Source organism: Procambarus clarkii, chromosome 14 (assembly GCF_040958095.1).
Source record: "Procambarus clarkii isolate CNS0578487 chromosome 14, FALCON_Pclarkii_2.0, whole genome shotgun sequence".
Classification (NCBI taxonomy): Eukaryota; Metazoa; Arthropoda; class Malacostraca; order Decapoda; family Cambaridae; genus Procambarus; species Procambarus clarkii.
Window position 1 is genome coordinate 44,047,752 of NC_091163.1, and position 24,923 is coordinate 44,072,674.

Sequence of the window (24,923 nt, forward strand, 5' to 3'; positions counted from 1 at the left end):
ATTCCACATCTGGCCTCCCAGCATGGTGCCTGGGTGTGTCCACATCTGGCCTCCCAGCATGGTGCCTGGGTGTGTCCACATCTGGCCTCCCAGCATGGAGCCTGGGTGTGTCCACATCTGGCCTCCCAGCATGGTGCCTGGGTGTGTCCACATCTGGCCTCCCTGCATGGTGCCTGGGTGTGTCCACATCTGGCCTCCCAGCATGGTGCCTGGGTGTGTCCACATCTGGCCTCCCTGCATGGTGCCTGGGTGTGTCCACATCTGGCCTCCCAGCATGGTGCCTGGGTGTGTCCACATCTGGCCTCCCAGCATGGTGCCTGGGTGTGTCCACATCTGGCCTCCCAGCATGGTGCCTGGGTGTGTCCACATCTGGCCTCCCAGCATGGTGCCTGGGGTGTGTCCACATCTGGCCTCCCAGCATGGTGCCTGGGTGTGTCCACATCTGGCCTCCCAGCATGGTGCCTGGGTGTGTCCACATCTGGCCTCCCAGCATGGTGCCTGGGTGTGTCCACATCTGGCCTCCCAGCATGGTGCCTGGGTGTGTCCACATCTGGCCTCCCAGCATGGTGCCTGGGTGTGTCCACATCTGGCCTCCCAGCATGGTGCCTGGGTGTGTCCACATCTGGCCTCCCAGCATGGTGCCTGGGTGTGTCCACATCTGGCCTCCCAGCATGGTGCCTGGGGTGTGTCCACATCTGGCCTCCCAGCATGGTGCCTGGGTGTGTCCACATCTGACCTCCCAGCATGGTGCCTGGGTGTGTCCACATCTGGCCTCCTTGCATGGTGCCTGGGTGTGTCCACATCTGGCCTCCCAGCATGGTGCCTGGGTGTGTCCACATCTGGCCTCCCAGCATGGTGCCTGGGGTGTGTCCACATCTGGCCTCCTAGCATGGTGCCTGGGGTGTGTCCACATCTGGCCTCCTAGCATGGTGTCTGGGATGTGTCCACATCTGGCCTTTCAGCATGGTGCCTGGGTGTGTCCACATCTGGCCTCCCAGCATGGTGCCTGGGTGTGTCCACATCTGGCCTCCTTGCATGGTGCCTGGGTGTGTCCACATCTGGCCTCCCAGCATGGTGCCTGGGTGTGTCCACACCTGGCCTCCCAGCATGGTGCCTGGGTGTGTCCACATCTGGCCTCCCAGCATGGTGCCTGGGTGTGTCCACATCTGGCCTCCTTGCATGGTGCCTGGGTGTGTCCACATCTGGCCTCCCAGCATGGTGCCTGGGGTGTGTCCACATCTGGCCTCCCAGCATGGTGCCTGGGTGTGTCCACATCTGGCCTCCCAGCATGGTGCCTGGGGTGTGTCCACATCTGGCCTCCCAGCATGGTGCCTGGGGTGTGTCCACATCTGGCCTCCCTGCATGGTGCCTGGGTGTGTCCACATCTGGCCTCCCAGCATGGTGCCTGGGTGAGTCACTATGTGGCCTCCCAGCATGGTGCCTGGGGTGTGTCCACATCTGGCCTCCCAGCATGGAGCCTGGGTGTGTCCACATCTGGCCTCCCAGCATGGAGCCTGGGTGTGTCCACATCTGGCCTCCCAGCATGGTGCCTGGGGTGTGTCAACATCTGGCCTCCCAGCATGGTGCCTGGGTGTGTCCACATCTGGCTTCCACTACCACCTCTCCCACCACCACCACCACAACCTCTCAGTAGTGGTGGTGGTGGTGGGAGAGGTGGTGGTGGTGGGAGAGGTGGTGGTGGTGGTGGTGGTGGTGGGGGAGAGGTGGTGGTGGTGGGAGAGGTGGTGGTGGTTGGGGGGGGGGTGAGAGAGAGGTTGTATATAAAGGATTATTGATAAAGTTGGTGTAAGGTTGCTCGTGTTTTTGTCAAGAGTTGTATGAATTTCTGAGAAAATAAATGAAAAAATTGTTTCAGAGAGAATAAGATGATTCTTAGGTTAAGTTACGTCATGTAGGAGAAAGTTAGGTTAGGTAAGCAAAGTTAAGTTGTGTAAGTTATGTTTATTAAGGTAGGCTAAGTTCAGTTAAGTTGGCTAAGTTATGTAAGTTGGGTACTGTCAGGATAGGTAAGTTTAACTAAGTTACATTAGAATAGGCTAGTACAGGTAAGTCAAGTTACATTAGGATATGTAAGTAAAGTGAAGTTAGTAAGGTTAGGTTAGGATAGGTTACATTATGTAAGTGAGTAAGGTTAGGAAAGTTAACCTTATGACTTACTACTTAAGTTAGTAAGGTTAGGTAGGTTAGGTTAGGTTAGGTAAGTTAAGTTAGTATTTATAAGGGGAAGTGCTTGAATGGTTATTGGCATGTCAAGACATGTTCCCAGCTTGGACTCGTCGAGGATGGGGGAGTACCCTACACTGTTGGAGGGCGCGGTGTGTCTGGGAAGAAGTACATGAAGGAACATTGAGGTTGGAGAAGAAGTTAATGGAGGAACTTCGAGGCTGGAGAAGAAGTGTGTGTGCTGAACTCTGTGGTAGAGCAGAACTCCATAGTGAGGAGTGCAGCAGATTGGGAGAACTGCACAAGTGCCTTTCCTGATATTTTGGAGGATCCAGATATAGGCAATGATTAAGGAGCTTCTAGGAGCAGAACAGAGGTTCATTGTGGACACATGATTGTATAAGGGCAAGTGCTTGAAAGGTTATTGGCATGTAAGACGCAGTGTAAAGTGAGAGATTAATATATTCTTTTGTTGTGGGATACTTATGTAGATGTTTGAGGTATCTCAGCTCCAAGCAGTGAAAGAGTAGTAAGTGGTAAGCCAAGAGTTGTGCAGCCACTTGATATGGACAGTTGGTGAAGCCAGGATATGATAGTGGAGAGCTACCGGCTTGTAGCAGTTTAGTGTTGTATGGTCATATTGCTGATCATATGTTTGTATTATGTAATTCCAGAGGTATAACACGAGGTATACCTCGTGCAACACGGGGTATACCACGTGCAACACGGGGTATACCTCGTGCAACACGGGGTATACCTCGTGCAACACGGGGTATACCTCGTGCAACACGGGGTATACCTCGTGCAACACGAGGTATACCACGTGCAACACGGGGTATACCATGTGCAACACGGGGTATACTGTAACACTGTAAAAGTGTTTGGTTTAGGTTAATACATACATAGAGTACATGAGTCACAGACAAGGATCTGAGAGGCGCCAGTTTGTCGGCCTGAGATCTCACACCTCAAAGCGTTAATGACCTCAAGTGACCTGAGGTCAGATCATGAGAATTTCACCTTGCTTCCGCTAAGCTTATAATTGTAGTCTGGTAGCCTTCAAACATGCCGACGTTTAAGGAGTGGCTTGGTAGTGCCGGAGGCTATCTACTTGTGGGCGGAGTTAGTACTAGGGTCCCCAATATATACTGAGGGAGCATAGAGCATGGGGCATTAAGACAGAACAGCAGACGAGCCAGGAGAGCAGAGAAGACGTCCCTAGCAGGGAGGCTGTCGGCCGGCAGGGGCGAGACAGTCTCTGTCAAGCTACAGACCCCCCCCCCCCTCTCTATTCAACTTAGACTCAGTCCTCGGTGAGTGAACAGTACGGTGACTTGGTCGTGTTTTACAAGTGTTGTGTGACGATCAGGGGCAGTCAATTGTAGTGTTCTCAGATTCTTGGAGGATGACTCACTTTGAATATTAATCTTTAACATTTTAATTGGATTGCTTAAGTTATGATATTTATCATGAAAAATATAATTGTTGAATTTATTATTTAAATGGTCTTTCACTGTGTCCCTAGAGTTGAGTTGATGTGAGAAAGCCTCGGGGATTATTGGTTCCCTGATTTTAATGAGTACATGATAAAGATGGGACATACTAATAATGATATCTTGATAACATCTTTGGTGAATATTGTGATACAGACAAGTTCCATTCCTTGTCTTGTATGTAATGATCATGAATGGATGGTGGCAGCATTTCGTCTTCTACTATCTACTTTCTACTTCTACTAGCTACTCTTCTACTTCTACCTATCTACTCCTCTCCCTCCACCCCTCTCTAAACTCTCACTTTCAACTAATGACCATCCTCGCCCCTCCCACCTCTCTCCCTCTCACCCCAAACCCTCACTAATTACTTCACTATTCATTTCTTTCCTTTCGTTTTCTCTTATACGTTTGTGGCAATGATTCTGTATTCTAGAGTTCTCTCTAGAGTTTCGGGTAGCTGATCCAGTTACGGCGCCTTGTAGTCTTAGCACCTAGGTAGTCAAATACCTAGGTTACAAGGTGTTGAATGAGAGAGGTTGCCTTAGGAACTCTGGGAGTGCTCTAGAATAGTTAGCTAACTGAGGACGGAATAACGGACTAGAGAGAGCTGTTTCCCCCGGCCTCGTTAGTTAACTGGGGGGTGGAATAATGGACAAGATAGAGCTATTTCCCCCCACCCCCCCGTTACAATACCTCGTGCAACACGAGGTATACCACGTGCAACACGGGGTATACCACGTGCAACACGGGGTATACCATGTGCAACACGGGGTATACCATGTGCAACACGGGGTATACCACGTGCAACACGAGGTATACCATGTGCAACACGGGGTATACCACGTGCAACACGAGGTATACCATGTGCAACACGGGGTATACCACGTGCAACACGAGGTGTAACACGGGGTATACCACGTGCAACACGGGGTATACCACGTGCAACACGGGGTATACCATGTGCAACACGGGGTATACCATGTGCAACACGGGGTATACCACGTGCAACACGGGGTATACCACGTGCAACACGGGGTATACCACGTGCAACACGAGGTATACCATGTGCAACACGGGGTATACCACGTGCAACACGAGGTATACCACGTGTAACACAAGGTATACCCCGTGTTGCACGTGGTATACCCCGTGTTGCACGTGGTATACCCCGTGTTGCACGGGGTATACCACGTGCAACACGAGGTATACCACGTGCAACACGGGGTATACCACGTGCAACACGAGGTATACCACGTGCAACACGGGGTATACCACGTGCAACACGAGGTATACCACGTGCAACACGGGGTATACCACGTGCAACACGAGGTATACCACGTGCAACACGAGGTATACCACGTGCAACACGGGGTATACCACGTGCAACACGAGGTATACCACGTGCAACATGGGGTATACCACGTGCAACACGAGGTATACCACGTGCAACACGGGGTATACCACGTGCAACACGAGGTATACCACGTGCAACACGAGGTATACCACGTGCAACACGAGGTATACCACGTGCAACACGAGGTATACCACGTGCAACACGGGGTATACCACGTGTAACACGAGGTATACCACGTGCAACACGAGGTATACCACGTGCAACACGGGGTATACCACGTGCAACACGAGGTATACCACGTGCAACACGGGGTATACCACGTGCAACACGAGGTATACCACGTGCAACACGGGGTATACCACGTGCAACACGAGGTATGCCACGTGCAACACGGGGTATACCACGTGCAACACGAGGTATACCACGTGCAACACGGTGTATACCACGTGCAACACGAGGTATACCACGTGCAACACGGGGTATACCACGTGCAACACGAGGTATACCACGTGCAACACGGGGTATACCACGTGCAACACGAGGTATACCACGTGCAACACGGGGTATACCACGTGCAACACGGGGTATACCACGTGCAACACGGGGTATACCACGAGCAACACGAGGTATACCACGTGCAACACGAGGTATACCACGTGTTGCACCTGGTATACCTCGTGTGTATACTTATTTAGTATACTTATAACATATTTAGTATAGCAACACATGCTATACTAAATATGTTACGATTCCATTTCAATGTTTTTGATTCCATTGAAAAATTGAATTTTCATAGATTTAAATTTAATTATTTTGTGTGACATTGTGTTGGAATATAGCTGTATTGTTTACCAAAATGTTCATTTCATGAACATAGTTTTTTCATTTTTTTCATTTCGTTTTTTAATTTTTTTTTATATTTCAGTGATGGGAACATCAGATCATTTTATGTTCCAAATTTTCTGATTGGGAACATCAGATCATTTGGGAATGTATCGGACAAGGGAATGGGGAATGGTGGGGAGGACGAAGGGACGGGAGTGGGGGATGGTGGGGAGGACGAGGGGACAGGGCAGAGGGGGTAATGGTGGGGAAGACGAGGGGGACAGGGAAAGGGGTAGGGGTGGACTAGGGAACGGGGAGAGTGGGAGCTGGAGGGGAGGACGAGCGGATGCTGGAGTGGGGAATGGTTGGGTTGATGAGGGGACAGGAATGTGAGAAATGGTTGGGAGGACGAGGAGACGGGGGAGTGGGGAATGGTGGGGAGGACTGGGAGACAGGGAAAGGATGCTGTGGCTCAGCAACGCACATGTGTTGCTGAGCCACAGCAACGCGTGGCCAGATACAGCTAGTCTATACAAATAACAATGTAAAAGTTCGTTTGTTCAAAATTGCTAATATGCGAAAGTTCTTCAGTGATTGCTTTGAAATTTTCACATAACTTTCTGTTCGCATCCGAGTGGGTTTTTATATACATACTATATAGATGTCCCTTTTGTGACAGGAAACTATTCCCTTTTGTGACAGGAAAAAACATGTTTTTTTTTTTAAAAACTGTGTTTTTTATGTGAGGTAAATCTTCAAAACCTTTTAACCGATTGCTTTGAAAATTTGACACAACGTTGCATTCGAATAGTCCTTTTATATGTCTACTATATACATGCCTAACCTGTGACAGGAAAAAACATGTTTTTTTTTTTAAACAGCACCATCTGTTGGAGGTAAGAGCAACACACACTGTAATCTCAGAACGTTCTTCACCAATTGTTTTGAAATTTGACACAATGTTCCATTTGAATACGCTCGTGTTTTTATATACCTACTATATAGATGCCACACCTGTGACAGGTAAAAACATGTTTTTTTTTTTTTAAACAGTGCCATCTGTTGCACACAATAGCAACACACACACTATATTAAATATGTTACGATTCCATTTAAATGTTTCTGATTGCATTGATAAATTGAATTTTCATAGATTTCGATTTATTTTAATTTTGTTATAATTATTTTGTGTGACATTGCATTGAAATTGAGCTGTGTTGTTTACCATACCATTCATTTCGTGAGTATAGTTTATTTTATATTTTTTTCAATTTTTTCATTTTGTTGTTTAAATGTTTATCTTATATTTCAGGGATGGGAACATCAGATCATTTGGGAATGCATCGGATGAGGGAGTGGGGAATGGTGGGGAGGACAAGGGGACAGTAGTGGGGGATGGATGGTGGGGAGGACGAGGGAACAAGGGAGGGGGTAATGGTGGGGAAGATGAGGGGACGTGGGAGTTAGGGATGGAGACGAAGGGATAGGGGGAATGGAAAGTGGTAGGGAAGACAATGGAACAGGTGAGGGTGAGGAGGACGAGTGGACAGGGAGTGGGAGGATGAGGGGACGGTGGAGTGGGGGATGGTTGGGAGGACGAGGGAATGGGGGAGGGAGAATGGTGGGGAGGACTAGGAGACAGGGGTAGGTTGCTGTGGCTCAGCGACGCACATGTGTTGCTGGGCCACAGCAATGCGTGGCCGGGTACAGCTGGTTATTAAATAAACTCCCAGGTGGTGAGGGAAGCTCCTAGCTTATCTTTTTGATGTTATCTTGACATGATTTTGGGACTTAGCGTCCCTGCAGCCCGGACCTCGACCAGGCCTCCTTTTTGTTACACACCCCCAAGAAGCAGCTGTCCAACTCTAAGGTACCTATTTACTGCTAGGTGAACAGGGGCATCAGGGTGAAAGCAACTCTGCCCATTTGTTTCCGCCTACACCGGGATCGAACATGGAACCTTAGGACTATAAATCCCGAGCGCTATCCACTCAGCCGTCAGGCCACTAGCAGGACAACTTTTGAGTCATACAGTCCACTAATGTATCATAGTCTGCTTAATTTCTTTGATGAATTAAGGTGACTTAGAGAATAACTTTGATGACTTTGAGATGTATTAGAGAACAACTTTGATGAACGAAGGTGTGTTAGAGAATAACTGTGATTAACAAAGATGTTTAGAGAATGCCTTTGAGGCACTTGAGTCTTTGAGCTTGTTACTGATGTCTCAAAGAGTGTCTTTGACTATTTTTCTTACTCCATGAAGTATATTGTTAGTTACAAAAGTGTTTAAAGAAGTCACATTTGACTATTTTTACTTAAGGGGAAGAATTATTTTAGTTAAGGATGTAAAGATGACGTATTTGTCTATTTTTAGTTGAATGACGAATAATTTTAGTTAAGAAATGATGAACGTGGCTATTGTTAGTTGAATGACTATGGATAAAGTAGGTTATGATCAGTGTTGGAAAGTTTCTTTTGACTATTCTTAGCTAAGAGAAAGGTTTATTTTAGTTAAGAACAGTGTTGAACGAAGCTAATCCTGACTATTTTTAGTTGATTGACGAATGAGTTTAGTTAAGAAAAGACAAGAAAAGATGACGAATGTGATTATTTTTTTGTTGGCAAAAACTTTTAGTTAAAAAGAACAAGTTTATCTTGGTAAATTTGTTACTGTATAAAGTGAAGATTTGTTTACAAACAGTGCTGGTAACAAATAATAAATTGTTAAGCAAAAATACATGGACATAGTTTTTGAAAATAAAGGTGATGAGTTACTACAAAGTTACTTTGTATTAACTTGTTAAGAATTAGTAATGTTGCTGTTGATAATATTTGACAAAGAACTAGTTACTGAATGGAAGAAATAATTGTACATTTGATTTTAAAGATCATGTAAGAGAATGCGGTGGACACAGTGAACATACGGGGAACATGAGAAAGTACACAGAGAACATGAATGAGAATGACATGAACCCAGTGAAGAACTTGCTGAGAACATTGAGAATATGACAAAGAACATAGAAAACATGAAAGAGAATGCAAAAATATGACTTGAACTGGCAGAGAACATGCTGTGAACATTGGTAGATAATGGAAAATATGGAGAAACAGGTGAAAAATATGGAATGGACATTTGAGAGGATATTTTAGGAACATGGAGAGAACATACAAATACAGGTTTGGATAACCACAAGGTTATCCAAACCTGTATTTGTATGACCAGTATGGCAATATCACAACACATTATGGACCAGTATGGTAATATAACAACACACCATGGTCCAGTATGGTAATATAACAACACACCATGGACCAGTATGGTAATATCACAACACACCATGGACCAGTATGGTAATATCACAACACACCATGGACCAGTATGGTAATATCACAACACACTATGGACCAGTATGGTAATATCACAACACACCATGGACCAGTATGGTAATATCACAACACACTATGGACCAGTATGGTAATATAACACACCATGGACCAGTATGGTAATATCACAACACACCATGGACCAGTATGGTAATATCACAACACACCATGGACCAGTATGGTAATATCACAACACACCATGGACCAGTATGGCAACAGTCAGTGGAAACTGTTAACAAACAGTTATAAAACATAATTGCCATAACTATTACAATTAACATAATTATTAGTAGTGACAGTGTCAGACCACGAAGGAAGAATTGAAACAGGAAGTTCCTTAAGAACTTTCGTATTTAATAATACATCTTCAGAAGGGTGAGTTACATGTACATAGACTTGGACATATATAGGCAGGAGAGAGGTGAAGTGAAGTGAGGTACAATGATAAATATATAACTGGGAAAGGGTGGATGTAAATAGGGGGCTGTATCCTATGGGCCAATAGGCCCATACATTGATATTAATAAAATAGTGGATGTTAACATGGTATTAGTGAGACAAATGTGTATGAATGATCCTACTAAAAATGCCCTTTAACTGATCAATCAAAAATGGATCTAAATTATACAAACCACTGCTAATGTTCAAGTTACATAATTTTGTAATCTGTATTAAAGCAGATTCAGTTATGTTCCTACTGAAAGTGCTTTTACAATTCGTTAATGAAGAAGCCATCTCCCAATCAATTTGGTGGGAATTTTCTGACAAATGAACAAACAACGCATTAGACAATTGGCCATGTCTTACAGAGTATTTATGTTGCGACATTCTACATTTCAAATCTTAAGATGTTTGCCCAACATAGAACCTATTATAATCTTAAAAGGTATTTTATATATGATACAATTATCACTACGAGGACTGTTTCTAGCTAATAGTTTTCTAACAGTATTTTTGTAATTAAACAATACATGTATATCAAAAAGTTTCAAGGCCTTGACAATATTTTCAAACCCAGAAAAATATGGTAAACACAACACATTCTTTGGGGGAATTTTCTCACTGCATATATTATTATAATATGTACGACGTGCTTTGCTACGGCAAACTTCCAAAAAACTCAGTGGATAACAAAGCTTGAGACCAATAGAATCAATATTCTTAAACTCTTCATCAAAGAATTCTGGACTAACAACCCGAAGAGCTCTTGAGATACATAGAGGAAAAAATAGATTTTTTCACATTGTATCTGTCCTGAGAAATAATGAATAAGATAAATTATTCGTAGACTTCCTGTAAAAACTAAACTTTAGTGAACAATCTTCCCTATGAATAAGTATATCTAAGAATGGCAAACATTTACCAATTTCAGTCTCCATAGTAAATTTTCTAGAGGTGACTTGATCATTAAGTTTAGCTACAAATTCGTCTGTGTTTACATCTGTAGGCCATATACACAAAATATCATCAACATATCTAAACCATGGAATGATTCCAGGGGTAATTATTGAAACAAATTTTTCATCATGAGTAAATTTTCGTGATTTAAACACATAATTATTAGTAGTGTTTAGCAGTAATATTATTTACAGACTAACAAGCACCGACCAATTTACAACTGTAGAGTAACACTATGGATAATGAAATAATATATATTATATTACATTGTTATATTCTGGTGTAAAATATATACATGGCAGCTTATCCACAGCTAAGTTTTGTTACTTAGCTTAGTGTTTGACCCCATGTGTGGGACCTGGGTGATAGTGCGGAGATGGTGATGTACAAGTGATGGTGATATAGCAGTGATGGTGAGGTGAAGGTGATATACCAGTGATGGTGATATAGCAGTGATAGTGAGGTGATGGTGATATACCAGTGATGGTGATATAGCAGATGATGGTGATATAGCAGTGATAGTGAGGTGAAGGTGATATACCAGTGATGGTGATATAGCAGTGATAGTGAGGTGAAGGTGATATACCAGTGATGGTGATATAGCAGTGATAGTGAGGTGATGGTGATATACCAGTGATGGTGATATAGCAGATGATGGTGATATAGCAGTGATAGTGAGGTGAAGGTGATATACCAGTGATGGTGATATAGCAGTGATAGTGAGGTGAAGGTGATATACCAGTGATGGTGATATAGCAGTGATAGTGAGGTGAAGGTGATATACCAGTGATGGTGATATAGCAGTGATAGTGAGGTGATGGTGATATAGCAGTGATAGTGAGGTGAAGGTGATATACCAGTGATAGTGAGGTGATGGTGATATAGCAGTGATAGTGAGGTGAAGGTGATATACCAGTGATGGTGATATACCAGTGACGGTGATATACCAGTGATGGTGATATAGCAGTGATAGTGAGGTGAAGGTGATATACCAGTGATGGTGAGGTGAAGGTGATATACCAGTGATGGTGATATAGCAGTGATAGTGAGGTGAAGGTGATATACCAGTGATGGTGATATAGCAGTGATAGTGAGGTGAAGGTGATATACCAGTGATGGTGATATAGCAGATGATGGTGATATAGCAAGTGATAGTGAGGTGATGGTGATATACCAGTAATGGTGAGGTGAAGGTGATATACCAGTGATGGTGATATAGCAAGTGATAGTGAGGTGAAGGTGATATACCAGTGATGGTGATATAGCAGATGATGGTGATATAGCAAGTGATAGTGAGGTGAAGGTGATATACCAGTAATGGTGATATAGCAGTGATAGTGAGATGGTGATATAGCAGTGATAGTGAGGTGAAGGTGATATACCAGTGATGGTGAGGTGATGGTGATATACCAGTGATGGTGATATAGCAAGTGATGGTGATATAGCAGTGATGGTGAGGTGAAGGTTATATACCAGTGATGGTGATATAGCAGTGATAGTGAGGTGATGGTGATATAGAAGTGATAGTGAGGTGATGGTGACATATTAGTGATTGTGAGGTGATGGTGATATAGCAATGATAGTGAGGTGATGGTGATATATTAGTGATAGTGAGGTGATGGTGATCTAGCAGTGATAGTGAGGTGATGGTGATATATTAGTGATAGTGTAGTGATGGTGATATAGCAGTGATAGTGAGGTGATGGTGATAGTAAGGTGATATATTAGTGATAGTGAGGTGATGGTGATATTGCAGTGATAGTGAGGTGATGGTGATATAACAGTGATAGTGAGGTGATGGTTATATAACAGTGATAGTGAGGTGATGGTTATATAACGGTGATAATGAGGTGATGGTGATATATCAGTGATAGTGATATAGCAGTGATAGTGAGGTGATGTGATATATCAGTGATAGTGAGGTGATGTGATATATCAGTGATAGTGAGGTGATGTGATATATCAGTGATAGTGTGATGTGGTGATATAGCAGTGATAGTGAGGTGATGGTTATATAGCAGTGATAGTGAGGTGATGGTTATATAGCAGTGATAGTGAGGTGAAGGAAATATAGCAGTGATGGTGCAGTAGTGGTGATGTAGCAATGATAGTGATATATTAGTGAAAGTAAGGAAGAAATATATCAGTGTGAGGTGATAAAGCAGTGAAAGTGAGATGATGTTGGTGAAGCAGTGAAAGTGATAGTGAGCTGTTGGTGATATAACAGTGACAACAGCTGTCATATAGTGACACCAACAATCAGTTACTCAACATGGTCAGTACATGATCCCAGGTGTGGGACCTGAGGTGATGGTGATATAGATGTTTTAACACCACTATAATGTAACACCACTATAATGGAACCCCACTATAATGGAACACCACTATAATGGATACTAAACTAATGATGTAAACACTACTTATCCTGAGTAACACTTTCCCATCGGTTGTACTTGATAACACTGTTATTGAACACGGTAATATGAGCTGACATATGATGGTTACACCGGAACCAAAGGTACACTGCCAACAAGGAAATGCTAACACAAGGATTAAATACGCTGCCACCATCTGCCTTTGACCATTGAGACTATATCAAGCAACGAGGCAAGAAACATCGCTTGACTTGGAGAGTACTTTCTATGACTGTCATTAATTAAGGGACAGTTGTCAGCCACTATATCCAAAAGGCTAAGAGGATTCAACAATTGACACAGACGGGGAATTTAACATGAGTTTATTGAGACCAAAATTATGTCAATCACCACTTATAAATCCTACTCTAACACTGGCAAAAAGTTAAGAAATTTGGACATGGAACAAAACCTCAGAGATCACACACATTACCTTAAGACCTGTCTCTCCCTGGCTGAGATGTTCTTCACAGCCCTCTCAGGACCCCGGTGTCCGGCACTCTGTTCTTCCCAAGTCCCTACCGGACCTCTATATATAACCCCTCAGGGAGGAGGGGGGAGATCTGCTGTTGCTACCTACCCCAAGAATGTAAGAGATCGGCCACACGTGTACAAACACTCAAGAAATATTTCAATAAGCTTGTTTGACATTCACCATACACTCTTCAAGAGAGGAGTTATTAATTACATGTGTGTGACTGACCTCTGACCTGGCCAAAAGGGGGAGATCCAAGGATGTTTACACATAAGAATCTGGAGTCTAATTCCCTTGCATGAAATATTACATACTTGAAACTATGCTGACTAAGACTAACCCAGGAATTTTTTTAATCAACAACAAAATAATCCGGAGGTCATCTGGGCTGACCTCTTGGAGAAGGCTTCCCTGGGTGTGAACTCTAAGGGGGGAGGAGGTCATGGGTGTTACAATGTTATGAGGTGATAGTGATGTAGCAATGATAGGTGACAGTACTGGGAAAGAGCAAATGATGGTGATACAGCAGTGATAGTCACGTATGATAGTTAAACACCAAAGATAGTGAAGTTATGGTAATATAGTGATAAAGGTTGTACTTGAATTACATTGGCATCAAAACCCACAGTCTATAGTGATGCAGGAGTGATGGTGATGGGTTATGGTACAGTGAACTAGAGTGGCAGCACAACACCACACTAGTGATGGTACAGCGAACTAGAGTGGCAGCACAACACCACAGTAGTGATAGTACAGTGAACTAGAGTGGCAGCACAACACCACAGTAGTGATGGTACAGTGAACTAGAGTGGCAGCACAACACCACAGTAGTGATGGTACAGTGAACTAGAGTGGCAGCACAACACCACAGTAGTGATGGTGATGGTACAGTGAACTAGAGTGGCAGCACACCACCACCGTAGTGATGGTGATGGTACAGTGAACTAGAGTGGCAGCACAACACCACAGTAGTGATGGTGATAGTACAGTGAACTAGAGTGGCAGGACAACAACACAGTAGTGATGGTTATGGTACAGTGAACTAGAGTGGCAGCACAACACCACAGTAGTGATGGTGGTGGTACAGTGAACTAGAGTGGCAGCACAACACCACAGTAGTGGTGGTGGTGGTACAGTGAACTAGAGTGGCAGCACAACACCTCAGTAGTGATGGGTTATGGTACAGTGAACTAGAGTGGCAGCACAACACCACAGTAGTGATGGTACAGTGAACTAGAGTGGCAGCACAACACAACAGTAGATGGTACAGTGAACTAGAGTGGCAGCACAACACCACAGTAGTGATGGTGGAGGTACAGTGAACTAGAGTGGCAGCACAACACCACAGTAGTGATGGTACAGTGAACTAGAGTGGCAGCACAACACCACAGTAGTGATGGTACAGTGAACTAGAGTGTCAGCACAACACCACAGTAGTGATGGTGATGGTACAGTGAACAAGAGTGGCAGCACAACACCATAGTAGTGATGGTACAGTGAACTAGAGTGGCAGCACAACACCACAGTAGTGATGGTACAGTGAACTAGTGGCAGCACAACACCACAGTAGTGATGGTGGTGGTACAGTGAACTAGAGTGGCAGCACAACACCACAGTAGTGATGGTGATGGTACAGTGAACTAGAGTGGCAGCACAACACCACAGTAGTGGTGATACAGTGAACTAGAGTGGCAGCACAACACCACAGTAGTGATGGTGATGGTACAGTGAACTAGAGTGGCAGCACAACACCACAGTAGTGGTGATACAGTGAACTAGAGTGGCAGCACAACACCACAGTAGTGATGGTGATGGTACAGTGAACTAGAGTGGCAGCACAACATCACAGTAGTGGTGATACAGTGAACTAGAGTGGCAGCACAACACCACAGTAGTGATGGTGATGGTACAGTGAACTAGAGTGGCAGCACAACACCACAGTAGTGGTGATACAGTGAACTAAAGTGGCAGCACAACACCACAGTAGTGATGGTGATGGTACAGTGAACTAGAGTGGCAGCACAACACCACAGTAGTGATGGTAGTGGTATAGTGAACTAGAGTGGCAGCACAACACCACAGTAGTGTTGGTACAGTGAACTATAGTAGCAGCACAACACCACAGTAGTGATGGTACAGTGAACTAGAGTGGCAGCACAACACCACAGTAGTGATGGTGATGGTACAGTGAACTAGAGTGGCAGCACAACACCACAGTAGTGGTGGTACAGTGAACCAAAGTGGCAGCACAACACCACAGTAGTGATGGTGATGGTACAGTGAACCAGAGTGGCAGCACAACACCACAGTAGTGATGGTGATGGTACAGTGAACCAGAGTGGCAGCACAACACCACAGTAGAGGTGGTGATGGTACAGTGAACTAGAGTGGCAGCACAACACCACAGTAGTGGTGGTGATGGTATAGTGAACTGGAGTGGCAGCACAACACCACAGTAGTGATGGTGGTTGTACAGTGAACTAGAGTGGCAGCACAACACCCCAGTAGTGATGGTGGTGGTACAGTGAACTAGAGTGGCAGCACAACACCACAGCAGTGGTGGTACAGTGAACTAGAGTGGCAGCACAACACCACAGTAGTGGTGGTACAGTGAATTAGAGTGGCAGCACAACACCACAGTAGTGATGGTACAGTGAACTAGAGTGGCAGCACAACACCACAGTAGTGGTGGTACAGTGAACTAGAGTGGTAGCACAACACCACAGTAGTGGTGGTACAGTGAACTAGAGTGGCAGCACAACACCACAGTAGTAGTGGTACAGTGAACTAGAGTGGCAGCACAACACCACAGTAGTGATGGTGATGGTACAGTGATCCAGAGTGGCAGCACAACACCACAGTAGTGATGATGATGGTACAGTGAACTAGAGTGGCAGCATAACACCACAGTAGTGATGGTATAGTGAACTGGAGTGGCAGCACAACACCACAGTAGTGATGGTGGTTGTACAGTGAACTAGAGTGGCAGCACAACACCACAGTAGTAGAGGTACAGTGAACTAGAGTGGCAGCACAACACCACAGTAGTGATGGTGATGGTACAGTGAACTAGTGGCAGCACAACATCACAGTAGTGATGGTGATGGTACAGTGAACTAGAGTGGCAGCACAACACCACAGTAGTGATGGTGGTGGTACAGTGAACTAGAGTGGCAGCACAACACCACAGTAGTGATGGTACAGTGAACTAGAGTGGCAGCACAACACCGCAGTAGTGATGGTGATGGTACAGTGAACTAGAGTGGCAGCACAACACCACAGTAGTGATGGTGGTGGTACAGTGAACTAGAGTGGCAGCACAACACCACAGTAGTGATGGTACAGTGAACTAGAGTGGCAGCACAACACCGCAGTAGTGATGGTGATGGTACAGTGAACTAGAGTGGCAGCACAACACAGTAGTGATGATGGTGGTACAGTGAACTAGAGTGGCAGCACAGCACCACAGTAGTGATGGTGGTGGTATAGTGAACTAGAGTGGCAGCACAACACCACAGTAGTGTTGGCATAGTGAGCTATAGTGGCAGCACAATACCACAGTAGTGATGGTACAGTGAACTAGAGTGGCAGCACAACACCACAGTAGTGATGGTGGAGGTACAGTGAACTAGAGTGGCAGCACAACACCACAGTAGTGATGGTGATGGTACAGTGAACTAGAGTGTCAGCACAACACCACAGTAGTGATGGTGATGGTACAGTGAACTTGAGTGGCAGCACCACACCACAGTAGTGATGGTGGTGGTATAGTGAACTAGAGTGGCAGCACAACACCACAGTAGTGTTGGCACAGTGAGCTTATAGTGGCAGCACAATACCACAGTAGTGATGGTACAGTGAACTAGAGTGGCAGCACAACACCACAGTAGTGATGGTGGTGGTACAGTGAACTAGAGTGGCAGCACAACACCACAGTAGTGGAGGTACAGTGAACCAGAGTGGCAGCACAACACCACAGTAGTGATGGTGATGGTACAGTGAACTAGAGTGGCAGCACAACACCACAGTAGTGATGGTGATGGTACAGTGAACTAGAGTGGCAGCACAACACCACAGTAGTGATGGTGATGGTACAGTGAACTAGAGTGGCAGCACAACACCACAGTAGTTATGATGGTGGTACAGGGAACTAGAGTGGCAGCACAACACCACAGTAGTGATGGTGATGGTACAGTGAACTAGAGTGGCAGCACAACACCACAGTAGTGATGGTGATGGTACAGTGAACTAGAGTGGCAGCACAACACCACAGTAGTGATGATGGTGGTACAGGGAACTAGAGTGGCAGCACAACACCACAGTAGTGATGGTGATGGCACAGTGAACTAGAGTGGCAGCACAACACCACAGTAGTGATGATGGTGGTACAGTGAACTAGAGTGGCAGCACAGCACCACAGTAGTGATGGTGGTGGTACAGTGAACTAGAGTGGCAGCACAACACCACAGTAGTGATGGTGATGGTACAGTGAACTAGAGTGGCAGCACAACACCACAGTAGTGGAGGTACAGTGAACCAGAGTGGCAGCACAACACCACAGTAGTGATAGTGATGGTACAGTGAACTAGAGTAGCAGCACAACACCACAGTAGTGATGGTACAGTGAACTAGAGTGGCAGTACAACACCACAGTAGTGATGGTGGTGGTACAGTGAACTAGAGTGGCAGCACACCACCACCGTAGTGATGGTGATGGTACAGTGAACTAGAGTGGCATTACAACACCACAGTAGTGATGGTGATAGTACAGTGAACTAGAGTGGCAGGACAACAACACACTAGTGATGGTTATGGTACAGTGAACTAGAGTGGCAGCACAACACCACAGTAGTGATGGTGGTGGTACAGTGAACTAGAGTGGCAGCACAACACCACAGTAGTGATGGTGATGGTACAGTGAACTAGAGTGGCAGCACAACACCACAGTAGTGATGGTGGTGGTATAGTGAACTAGAGTGGCAGCACACCACCACCGTAGTGATGGTGATGGTACAGTGAACTAGAGTGGCAGCACAACACCACAGTAGTGATGAGTTATGGTACAGTGAACTAGAGTGGCAGCACAACACCACAGTAGTGATGGTGATGGTACAGTGAACTAGAGTGGCAGCACAACACCACAGTAGTGGTGGTGGTGGTACAGTGAACTAGAGTGGCAGCACAACACCTCAGTAGTGATGGGTTATGGTACAGTGAACTAGAGTGGCAGCACAACACCACAGTAGTGATGGTACAGTGAACTAGAGTGGCAGCACAACACCACAGTAGTGATGGTGATGGTACAGTGAACTAGAGTGTCAGCACAACACCACAGTAGTGATGGTGATGGTACAGTGAACAAGAGTGGCAGCACAACACCATAGTAGTGATGGTACAGTGAACTAGAGTGGCAGCACAACACCACAGTAGTGATGGTACAGTGAACTAGTGGCAGCACAACACCACAGTAGTGATGGTGGTGGTACAGTGAACTAGAGTGGCAGCACAACACCACAGTAGTGATGGTGATGGTACAGTGAACTAGAGTGGCAGCACAACACCACAGTAGTGGTGATACAGTGAACTAGAGTGGCAGCTCAACACCACAGTAGTGATGGTGATGGTACAGTGAACTAGAGTGGCAGCACAACACCACAGTAGTGGTGATACAGTGAACTAGAGTGGCAGCACAACACCACAGTATTGATGGTGATGGTACAGTGAACTAGAGTGGCAGCACAACACCACAGTAGTGGTGATACAGTGAACTAGAGTGGCAGCACAACACCACAGTAGTGATGGTGATGGTACAGTGAACTAGAGTGGCAGCACAACACCACAGTAGTGGTGATACAGTGAACTAAAGTGGCAGCACAACACCACAGTAGTGATGGTGATGGTACAGTGAACTAGAGTGGCAGCACAACACCACAGTAGTGATGGTAGTGGTATAGTGAACTAGAGTGGCAGCACAACACCACAGTAGTGATGGTGATGGTACAGTGAACTAGAGTGGCAGCACAACACCACAGTAGTGATGTAGTGGTATAGTGAACTATAGTAGCAGCACAACACCATAGTAGTGATGGTACAGTGAACTAGAGTGGCAGCACAACACCACAGTAGTGATGGTGATGGTACAGTGAACTAGAGTGGCAGCACAACACCACAGTAGTGGTGGTACAGTGAACCAAAGTGGCAGCACAACACCACAGTAGTGATGGTGATGGTACAGTGAACCAGAGTGGCAGCACAACACCACAGTAGTGATGGTGATGGTACAGTGAACCAGAGTGGCAGCACAACACCACAGTAGTGATGGTGATGATACAGTGAACTAGAGTGGCAGCACAACACCACAGTAGTGGTGGTGATGGTACAGTGAACTAGAGTGGCAGCACAACACCACAGTAGTGGTGGTGATGGTATAGTGAACTGGAGTGGCAGCACAACACCACAGTAGTGATGGTGGTTGTACAGTGAACTAGAGTGGCAGCACAACACCCCAGTAGTGATGGTGGTGGTACAGTGAACTAGAGTGGCAGCACAACACCACAGTAGTGGTGGTACAGTGAACTAGAGTGGCAGCACAACACCACAGTAGTGGTGGTACAGTGAATTAGAGTGGCAGCACAACACCACAGTAGTGATGGTACAGTGAACTAGAGTGGCAGCACAACACCACAGTAGTGGTGGTACAGTGAACTAGAGTGGCAGCACAACACCACAGTAGTGGTGGTACAGTGAACTAGAGTGGCAGCACAACACCACAGTAGTAGTGGTACAGTGAACTAGAGTGGCAGCACAACACCACAGTAGTGATGGTGATGGTACAGTGAACCAGAGTGGCAGCACAACACCACAGTAGTGATGATGATGGTACAGTGAACTAGAGTGGAAGCATAACACCACAGTAGTGATGGTGATGGTATAGTGAACTGGAGTGGCAGCACAACACCACAGTAGTGATGGTGGTTGTACAGTGAACTAGAGTGGCAGCACAACACCACAGTAGTAGAGGTACAGTGAACTAGAGTGGCAGCACAACACCACAGTAGTGATGGTGATGGTACAGTGAACTAGAGTGGCAGCACAACACCACAGTAGTGATGGTGGTGGTACAGTGAACTAGAGTGGCAGCACAACACCACAGTAGTGATGGTACAGTGAACTAGAGTGGCAGCACAACACCACAGTAGTGGTGGTACAGTGAACTAGAGTGGCAGCACAACACCACAGTAGTGGTGGTACAGTGAATTAGAGTGGCAGCACAACACCACAGTAGTGATGGTACAGTGAACTAGAGTGGCAGCACAACACCACAGTAGTGATGGTGGTGGTACAGTGAACTAGAGTGGCAGCACAACACCACAGTAGTGATGGTACAGTGAACTAGAGTGGCAGCACAACACCGCAGTAGTGATGGTGATGGTACAGTGAACTAGAGTGGCAGCACAACACCACAGTAGTGATGGTGGTGGTACAGTGAACTAGAGTGGCAGCACAACACCACAGTAGTGATGGTACAGTGAACTAGAGTGGCAGCACAACACCGCAGTAGTGATGGTGATGGTACAGTGAACTAGAGTGGCAGCACAACACAGTAGTGATGATGGTGGTACAGTGAACTAGAGTGTCAGCACAGCACCACAGTAGTGATGGTGGTGGTATAGTGAACTAGAGTGGCAGCACAACACCACAGTAGTGTTGGCACAGTGAGCTATACTGGCAGCACAATACCACAGTAGTGATGGTACAGTGAACTAGAGTGGCAGCACAACACCACAGTAGTGATGGTGATGGTACAGTGAACTAGAGTGTCAGCACAACACCACAGTAGTGATGGTGGAGGTACAGTGAACTAGAGTGGCAGCACCACACCACAGTAGTGATGGTGGTGGTATAGTGAACTAGAGTGGCAGCACAACACCACAGTAGTGTTGGCACAGTGAGCTATAGTGGCAGCACAATACCACAGTAGTGATGGTACAGTGAACTAGAGTGGCAGCACAACACCACAGTAGTGATGGTGGTGGTACAGTGAACTAGAGTGGCAGCACAACACCACAGTAGTGGAGGTACAGTGAACCAGAGTGGCAGCACAACACCACAGTAGTGATGGTGATGGTACAGTGAACTAGAGTGGCAGCACAACACCACAGTAGTGATGGTAGTGGTATAGTGAACTAGAGTGGCAGCACAACACCACAGTAGTGATGGTGATGGTACAGTGAACTAGAGTGGCAGCACAACACCACAGTAGTTATGATGGTGGTACAGGGAACTAGAGTGGCAGCACAACACCACAGTAGTGATGGTGATGGTACAGTGAACTAGAGTGGCAGCACAACACCACAGTAGTGATGATGGTGGTACAGTGAACTAGAGTGGCAGCACAGCACCACAGTAGTGATGGTGGTGGTACAGTGAACTAGAGTGGCAGCACAACACCACAGTAGTGATGGTAATGGTACAGTGAACTAGAGTGGCAGCACAACACCACAGTAGTGATGGTGATGGTACAGTGAACTAGAGTGGCAGCACAACACCACAGTAGTGATGGTGATGGTACAGTGAACTAGAGTGGCAGCACAACACCACAGTAGTGATGATGGTGGTACAGGGAACTAGAGTGGCAGCACAACACCACAGTAGTGATGGTGATGGCACAGTGAACTAAAGTGGCAGCACAACACCACAGTAGTGATGATAGTGGTACAGTGAACTAGAGTGGCAGCACAGCACCACAGTAGTGATGGTGGTGGTACAGTGAACTAGAGTGGCAGCACAACACCACAGTAGTGATGGTGATGGTACAGTGAACTAGAGTGGCAGCACAACACCACAGTAGTGGAGGTACAGTGAACCAGAGTGGCAGCACAACACCACAGTAGTGATAGTGATGGTACAGTGAACTAGAGTAGCAGCACAACACCACAGTAGTGATGGTACAGTGAACTAGAGTGGCAGCACAACACCACAGTAGTGATGGTACAGTGAACTAGAGTGGCAGCACAACACCACAGTAGTGAAGGTACAGTGAACTAGAGTGGCAGCACAACACCACAGTAGTGATGGTGGTGGTACAGTGAACTAGAGTGGCAGCAGAACACCACAGTAGTGATGGTACAGTGAACTAGAGTAGCAGCACAACACCACAATAGTGATGGTACAGTGAACTAGAGTGGCAGCACAACACCACAGTAGTGATGGTGGTGGTACAGTGAACTAGAGTGGCAGCACAACACCACAGTAGTGATGGTGATGGTACAGTGAACTAGAGTGGCAGCACAACACCATAGTAGTGATGGTACAGTGAACTAGAGTGGCAGCACAACACCACAGTAGTGATGGTGATGGTACAGTGAACTAGAATGACAGCACAACACCACAGTAGTGGAGGTACAGTGAACTAGAGTGGCAGCACAACACCACAGTAGTGATGGTGATGGTACAGTGAACTAGAGTGGCAGCACAACACCACAGTAGTGATGGTGGTGGTACAGTGAACTAGAGTGGCAGCACAACACCACAGTAGTGATGGTGGTGGTACAGTGAACTAGAGTGGCAGCACAACACCACAGTAGTGATGGTACAGTGAACTAGAGTGGCAGCACAACACCACAGTAGTGATGGTGGTGGTACAGTGAAGTAGAGTGGCAGCACAACACCACAGTAGTGATGGTGGTTGTACAGTGAACTAGAGTGGCAGCACAACACCACAGTAGTGATGGTGATGGTACAGTGAACTAGAGTGGCAGCACAACACCACAGTAATGATGGTGGTGGTACAGTGAACTAGAGTGGCAGCACAACACCACAGTAGTGATGGTGGTGGTACAGTGAACTAGAGTGGCAGCACAACACCACAGTCCACCACAGTCACCTCCGTAATGTCACTGTGGTTGACTGCTGCCCTCACCACATCCAGGCCGCTCACCACATCACCGAAGACATATGGCCACTGTTGACCAGCCTGGCGGTCCCTGGTGGCGATGACGAACTGGGCACTCTTGGGACCCCCCGGCCGCCACCCGGACGCCACAGCTCCTGCCTGGCCTGACCCCCGGTACCGCCCCCAGAGGTCAGGCAACAGTGGGGCTCCTCCCTTACCATCATTACTCTCGTAGTCTCCGCCCACCACATACTCCCCCGGCTGAACCTTGTACCTCACCTCCAACAGTTTAGTGTTGCGGAAGGTGTGGCCCCGCTGGCCCGTACACAACAACACAAACTGTCTGGCCAGCGGAGTGTCAGGGGTCAGCCGGATGGTGACCCGCCCTCTTGTTGACCCCGCCCACCCGAGGTCAAGGAACGCCAGGGTGCAGGAGGGGTCCAGCACGCCCACAACATCACTCTCCTGCACAAGATGATATAAATCATGCTGGTAACTGTATAACAAAATGTTATTATATTAGTTATCACAACTCAGTAAGTCAGTAATGTCAGTAAGACTAGTGGGTGTAATAAAGTAACCTGGAGGGTGTGGGCGTGGGCGGGCGTGGGCTGAGGCAGGAGTGGGTGGAGGTACAGCTGTCCGTCTTGTAGAGTTATCCTGGCGGAGCGGCGGCCATCTTGGTCTTCCTGGACGGCCACCACCCGGCCAGCCTCCACCAGGCTCATGACGGCCACCACCCGGCCAGCCTCCACCAGGCTCTTGACGGGCTCCCTCATCCTGCGGAGGTCCTCAACCTGTGGACAGTGTCAGCCCCATTATCACCTGTGGTCAGTGTCAACCCCATTATCACCTTTGGGCAGTGACAGCCCCATTATCACCTGTGGACACTGTCAGCCCCATTATCACATGTGGATAGTGTCAGGCCCATTATCACCTGTGGACAGTGTCAGCCCCATTATCACCTGTTGTCAGTGTCAGCCCCATTATCACCTGTTGTCAGTGTAACCCCCATTATCACCTGTGGTCAGTGCCAGCCCCATTATCACCGGTGGTCAGTGTCAGCCCCATTATCACTTGTGGACAGTGTCAGCTCCATTATCACCTGTGGTCAGTGTCAGCTCCATTATCACCTGTGGTCAGTGACAGCCCTATTATCACCTGTGGACCGTGTCAGCACCATTATCACCTGTGGTCAGTCTCAGCTGCATTATCACCTGTGGTCAGTGACAGCCCCATTATCACCTGTGGTCAGTGTCAGCCCCATTATCACCTGTGGTCAGTGTCAGCCCCATTATCACCTGTGGACAGTTTCAGCCCCATTATCACCTGTGGTTAGTGTCAGCACCATTATCACCTGTGGACAGTGTCAGCACCATTATCACCTGTGGACAGTGTCAGCACCATTATCACCTGTGGACAGTGTCAGCACCATTATCACCTGTGGACAGTGTCAGCACCATTATCACCTGTGGACGGTGTCAGGCCCATTATC

The 24,923-nt window shown here is 46.6% G+C and overlaps 1 protein-coding gene across 3 annotated transcripts in view; it reads right to left on the minus strand.

Annotated features, from left to right (window-relative positions):
* Positions 1–10,745: 10,745 nt before the first annotated feature.
* Positions 10,746–24,923, minus strand: part of LOC123748118 (uncharacterized) — a 136,620-nt gene continuing 122,442 nt past the window's right edge. For all 3 annotated transcript variants that reach the window (XM_069324571.1, XM_069324569.1, XM_069324570.1), the window contains 2 exons: positions 24,010–24,225; positions 10,746–23,893 (listed from right to left, as the gene is read on the minus strand). In XM_069324571.1, the coding sequence (XP_069180672.1) occupies positions 23,381–23,893; positions 24,010–24,225 (729 nt within the window). In that variant the 3' untranslated portion in view covers positions 10,746–23,380. The remainder of the gene's footprint in view (positions 23,894–24,009; positions 24,226–24,923) is intronic.